Raw genomic sequence first — 6,434 nt, 5'->3', positions numbered from 1 at the left:
AAATAACACACACCGGGAGGTGTATCTATATTCATAAACGAATCATCATTCTCTCTTTACAGCCGGAAGCTCTTCCCTCCCGAATTGTTTCTCGAGTTACCCTCCTTTTAACCAAAAAAACTCGAGGAGGCCCGTGCAGCGGGACACAGCCCCCGGGAACCGCTTTCTCGTCCCAGTTCGGGCCTCCCTTCCTGTCTCCACCAAAAGGCTTCAAGCTCCTCCCCACGGAGGGCACCGCCACCACGCCGCCCCCCAGGCCCTGACTCAGTACCCGCGCCCATTCTCCGACGACCAAGCTTCTTTCTCCCCATAAGCCCACGCCACTCAGCAGAGTAACCGGCCTCGCCCGGGACCGCTCCCCACTTTTCTGAATGTAACTCCCTCGGAACCAGCCCCCTTGACAGTTGCTGCCCCGGGCAGTACCTGAGCCACAGACCAAGCATCCGGACAGAACCAGGAGCAGCCGCACTGCCCCGCCGCCCCGGGGCCCTCCGCCCCAGGGCCGGGCATCCACTGCAGGAGAGACCGCCACTTTCATGCCTCCCGCCATAGTCGCCTCCCGCCACCGCCTCCTCACGTGTCCCTCCCCAGCAACTAATCCCGAACAGGCAGGGCCAGCAGCCTATCCCCTACAAGACCCGCCCCATAACAACCAATTGGAAGGGAGGAGCTTCAAGCTCGCAGTCCCTAGCGGACCTTATAATCCCGCCTCTTGGAAACGATGCGAGAGGGCGGGAGCAGCAGCTTTCAGCCTATTAGAATTCGCCTTTAGCAATGGCGACAGGAAGATTCCACCCCTTAACAACATGCTTCCGTCTCCAGTTTATTTACAACTGGTGCGATTGATGGTAAGCTTAGCCAATAGAAAATCAGAATGGGCGAGGCCTCCTTGACCGAACTTGATATTTCCATGGAAACTGTCTCAAGTTCCTTCTGTTTTCTTTCTTTTTTATCACGATCTTTTTGTTAAGGGTAACTTATAATTGAGAGATCTTTATCAGTGGGGCCTGACGGGGCAAGTTTTAAAAGATGATTGTGTTTTCTAAGGCCCTAAATTATTTAAAACAGAAGTCACACAAAAATGTGTGGTCAGTGTGTCATAGGAATAAATATTAGCATTTTAAAATGTAGTCATAGGATAATTTTTTGAAGTGAAATAAATATGTGGATTAAGAGAAAGCTTTTTATTCCTCACATCTTGTGAGACAAATATTATCTCCATTTAAGAAGCAGCCAAGGCAGCCCTGGCACGGGTAGTAGCTCAGTTGGTTAGAGCATCCTCCTGATATGCCAAGGTTGCAGGCATGCTCCCCACTCAGGACACATATAAGAATCAACCAATGGATGCATAACTAAGTGGAACAGCAAATCGATATTTCTCTCTCTCCCTCCCTGCCTCCTTCTCTCTCTCAAATCAATAAAAAAAAAAAATTAAAAAGAAAAAGAAGCCAAGGCTAAGAGAGGCAGAAGAACCTGCCCAAGATTGCATAGTTAGTTGGGCTGGACTGTGTTTCCAACCCACGTCTGTCTTAACACTACAAAGCCTGAGTTCTTTCTATGCATCAAGCTGCTTCCCATTAAATGATTTCACACAGTGTGGGCTTAGCAGAGTGTACATAACAGGTGTTCAGTAAATGTTAGTAGAAATTGAAGCATCTTATTTTAAAAATATTTTTATTGATTGTTAGACAGAAAGGAAGGGAGAGGGAGAGAGAGAGAAACATCAATATGAGAGCAGAGCATCAATCATCAATTGTCTGGCTGCCTCCTGCACACCCTTACTGGGTTTGAGCCCCAAACCTGGCATATGCCCTGACCAGAAATCAAGCAAGCAACCTTTCAGAGCGTGGAATGATGACCAACCAACTGAACCACATTGGCCAGGGTGAAGCATCTTTTTTTTAAAGAGGAGCTGATAGTGGTGGTTGTGAGTATGAACACTAGAGATGATAAAACCTAATGAATTGGAGAGAAACTCAGGGAAAGAGGTAACTGCTGGAGATTGTTCAAGCTTTCAGAAATGAGGAATTTTTAAAAAGTCAATTATGGGACTGAGCCATGGGCAAGAGAAGAAATTTTACCCTCATAAAGAAAGTCTAGGCCACCCCTGAGACAATGGTCACCCTATGTCTCATACACACAGTCCCTTGGCTGACCTAGAGAGGTCAATATCAACAGCAATAAATCACATTGATATTAGTATCCTTAATAGCATGTGATAAAAATGGCATTTTTATCTCTGTGGTCTCCCCCCCTCAAACCCATAAAACTAATATAATCATGAGAAAAACATTAAACAAATTCCAATAGAGAGGCAGCCTATAAATACTCCTCAAAACTGTCAAGTCATCAAAAACAAGGAAAGTCTGAACAGCTAAGAGGAACCTGAGACATGAGAACCAAATCTAATATGGTATCATGTATGGGATCCTGGAACAGAAAAGAAAATTACATAGAAACTAAGGAAATCTGAATAAACTACAGATTTTTAGTTAATGACAATATATCAATACTGATTCATTAATAGTGGCAAATGTACCGATACTAATATAATAATAGTGGAAACTGGATATGGGGTACATGGGAACTCCCTGGACTATGTTCTCAGTTTGTTTGTGTGAACCTAAAACTTTAAAAATAATTTGTGTACACACACACACACACACACACACACACACACACACACACAATTTCATTTCCTACCAGGCCCCAAATTCTCATTATTCAGAGCTCACACTTTAGTTTTGACTAAAGGCCAGAGAACCAGGGGACTAATTCCAGGTTTGGGAACTAATTCCAGATCACTGACCACTGACTGCTAAAATTTAACAATGAGATGTACAGTGGTATGACTGGTTATCCATAAATACTTCATACTTTACCATCCAATTGAATTCTGTCTGTCACTTCGCAGTAATCACTCAAGATGTTTTTGGCATTGTTTTAATAATGAGGACACTGCTCAAAACTTTGAGAATCATTTTCAGAGTGTATAGCATACATTGCAATGAATATTCATTACCTGCAGGTGGATCTGATTTATGCAAATAACCAAAAGAACTCAAGCCAAGATTGATGAGTAAATGGGTTGGGAAATCTGGATAGCAAATGTGTTTCAGAATTTTTTTGAACTTTAGAAAGGTAACATGGTGCACACACAATGTAGTGCAACAATCCCAATGGGGTCTGGGATAGTGCCCTGTAATTGAACAAATTTGTATGTCTGCAATGAGATATATGAATAGTCACACTGGGATAAACCTGTGTGATAAGCAAAAACTATAAATTATCTCGTGTAAGTTTAGATCAGGTCTGTCACAAGATAAGTTCAGATCAAATTAGGGCTTGTCATCAAATGAGTTATGAAAAACTTGGTTTTCATAATTTTTTTTCATTTAGGAAAAGGATTGCAAATGGTGAGTATTTGATGAAGAAAATTCCCAAAGTTTTGGGAAGAAGCACTCTATTCTATTTACTCCATCACCCAAGCTAGAAGCTCAAGAGTCACCCTAACCCTTCTCCTCTTTCCCCAACCCCTTAGCCACTCAATCAACAGGTCTTATTAATTTAAATCTTTTGAAATCTGTTCTGTCCTCTCTATCTCATGCCAATGATTTAGTCCAGCACCTTTCGATTTCTCACATTTAATTTCCTGCAAGCTGGCCTCTCTGATGTTTTTGCAGCCATAAAACCCTTCCTCCACACCACTCCTAAATGCAGATCTGACCTTGTCACTCCCATATGACAAGATCTTTATGGTTCCAGAGTATCTTCTGTGATAAAGTCCAGGGTCCTTAGTATGATCCAAAACATAGAGCTAAAGAAACAACTACGGCGGTGCTATTCAAAGTTTCTTAGGAATCTGCAAAGAAAAAAATTTCAGAAATTAAATGTAAGCATTTAGGAACTTTTACAGCAATTCAAGAGAAATTTTATATTGATTGAGGCTAATAAAAATGGGGATTTTATTTTACTTTTTCTGTATTTTATAGAAATAGTGGATAACAGATTGGAATTTTTTTTAATTGGCCCTTTACTATAGTTCGAGAAGCCCTAGTCTGTAATTTTTGTTGTTGTTAATCCTCACCAGAGGATATTTTTTCCATTGATTTTTAGAGAGGGAGGGAAGGGAGAGTGAGAGAGAGACAGAAACATCAATGTCAGAGAGACACATCAATTGGTTGCCTCCACGCACCCAGACCAGGTGGAGAAGGAACTTGAAATCCAGGTAGCCTTGACCAGGAATTGAACTCACAGATCCTTGGGGGTGGTTCGTGGGCCGATGCTCTACCACTGAGCCAGGGCCCTAGTCTATAATCCTAATGGAATGGCCTTGTACACCTCCCTGGGCTCCTTTTTTACCACCACCATCCCCATCCAGCAACAGTGAACAATTTTTAGTTTCTCATACGTATCATTCTATTTCATACGTCCATGTAAGTGTACATTCTGCTCTCTCTGACTTGATCATTTCTTTCTCCTGGAAATCTCCTATTCAGAAATCAAAATCCTAGGCTGCATCACCGCCTCCTTTGGATTTGTCCCTCACAACCCCAGGCGGAATAGGGCACTTGCCCCCTATCCTGTCACTGTTTATACCCCTATTATAGCACTACGTTGTAATTATTTGTTTAAATGTCTATCTCCCCTACTAGTCTGTGAGCTCTTTAAAGGCAGTTACTTTGTCTCTGGAGGAGTGATGCATCTCTTGTAAGATGACTAAATTGAAGGACAACATTCCTTAGACCAGCGGTTCTCAACCTGTGGGTCACGACCCCTTTGGCGGTCGAACGACCCTTTCACAGGGGTCGCCTAAGACCATCCTGCATATCAGATATTTACATTACGACTCATAACAGGAGCAAAATTAGTTATGAAGTAGCAACGAAAATAATTTTATGGTTGGGGGTCACTACAACATGAGGAACTGTATTAAAGGGTCGCGGCATTAGGAAGGTTGAGAACCACTGTTTTAGAAGAACAAGGAGCCAAAGCTGTGAGATTCACTGGAAACTTAAAGAAGGAAGGGGACGCGCGCGAAAAACAAGTATCTCCACTTAAAATAGTTTTGCCCAGGTTCAGCTCCTTTTGAAGTAAAATCTGTGTCTATTGCCCTTTACAAAGTTGCTCAGGCCTGGGAAGAGCATCATCAACTCATTCATTTCAGAGGGCCCACCAGATATCAGACTTACCCAGGTGGTGTCCTGGGCTGAGGGTGAAACAAGCAACTATAATTTAATTGTGTACAGAGAGCCATAAGGCCACTGAGAGATGGGAGGAATTAATTCTGCCTAGAGTGGGTACAAGAAGGGTCCAGGAGGTGACATCTGAACCAGACCTTGCTGAGTGAGCTTGCTTTTGCCTGGTGAACACTGGGGACAGAGGGAAAGTGAACAGTGCAATCCACTAGATGAAAATCTGTACGTGCCTAGGAATGACAGTCCTTCTGGTTCAAAATTTCCTCCTCTTTTACACACTCTCTTCACAATCTTCTTTCCTTTTCTTGGGAAACACTGGGACTGAGGATACTGTTTTCTTTCCTGGAAGAGTCCAGTGTTGACAGGTAATTAATTAGCCAATTATTTATTTATTTATTTTAAATATATTTTATTGACTTTTCACAGAGAGGAAGGGAGAGGGATAGAGAGTTAGAAACACTGATGAGAGAGAAACATCGATCGGCTGCCTTCTGCACACCCCCTTACTGGGGATGTGCCCACAACCAAGGTGCATGCCCTTGACTGGAATCGAACCTGGGACCCTTCAGTCCACAGGCCAATGCTCTATCCACTGAGCCAAACCAGTTAGGGCTAGCCAATTATTTATTAATAAATTATTTATAGACATTAAGTCAATTGATTAAATGGGATCCGAAGCTCTGCGTGCCTCTGAGAACTCTGAGGCAGGGGTGGGGCGAGCAGGGGAGTCAGGTAGGGAAGCGGTCCTGAGCCACCCTGGGGAAATGGGGCCCAGAAGAGAAAAAGAAATGAAGATCTTGTGTTTGCCCTACCTTTTTGTCATCTCCCCACTCCCTGCCCCTTATCTTTGTTTTTCTTGTTTCTCATAGTCTCTAAGCCTTTCTGTCTCTCCTTTTCCTAAAGACTGGAAATTCCTTGTTCTCAACGGAAGGGAGTAGGAGGAGTGTTGGGGGTGGTAGGCGTGGGAGGGAAGCGCAGAACAGACTTCTCAGCAGCTCCGGCTGCCTGGCCTCTGGCGGAGTTTGACAAGTCAATGATTTTTTTTTCCGCAGGCCGACGCTCCATCCACTGAGCCAAACCAGCCAGGGCATCTTTGTTTTTCTTGTTTCTCATAGTCTCTAAGCCTTTCTGTCTCTCCTTTTCCTAAAGACTGGAAATTCCTTGTTCTCAACGGAAGGGAGTAGGAGGAGTGTTGGGGGTGGTAGGCGTGGGAGGGAAGCGCAGAACAGACTCTGA

General features: G+C 43.5%; 1 protein-coding gene and 1 long non-coding RNA gene across 3 annotated transcripts in view; both read right to left on the bottom strand.

Moving 5' to 3' along the window:
* Positions 1-585, bottom strand: part of NEMP1 (nuclear envelope integral membrane protein 1) — a 24,979-nt gene extending 24,394 nt beyond the window's left edge. For both annotated transcript variants that reach the window (XM_014459934.2, XM_023757987.1), the window contains exon 1: positions 424-585. In XM_014459934.2, the coding sequence (XP_014315420.1) occupies positions 424-550 (127 nt within the window). In that variant the 5' untranslated portion in view covers positions 551-585. The remainder of the gene's footprint in view (positions 1-423) is intronic.
* A 2,809-nt stretch (positions 586-3,394) lies between these two features.
* Positions 3,395-6,218, bottom strand: LOC111827011. The gene is made up of 2 exons (XR_002830470.1): positions 6,011-6,218; positions 3,395-3,862 (listed from the first exon to the last, which is right to left on the bottom strand). It is a non-coding gene; the product is annotated as an uncharacterized LOC111827011 (long non-coding RNA).
* Between the last annotated feature and the right edge of the window lie 216 nt (positions 6,219-6,434).

Source organism: Myotis lucifugus, unplaced genomic scaffold (genome assembly GCF_000147115.1).
Source record: "Myotis lucifugus unplaced genomic scaffold, Myoluc2.0 scaffold_119, whole genome shotgun sequence".
Lineage (NCBI taxonomy): Eukaryota > Metazoa > Chordata > Mammalia > Chiroptera > Vespertilionidae > Myotis > Myotis lucifugus.
This window is presented reverse-complemented; position numbering and strand designations above follow the sequence as displayed.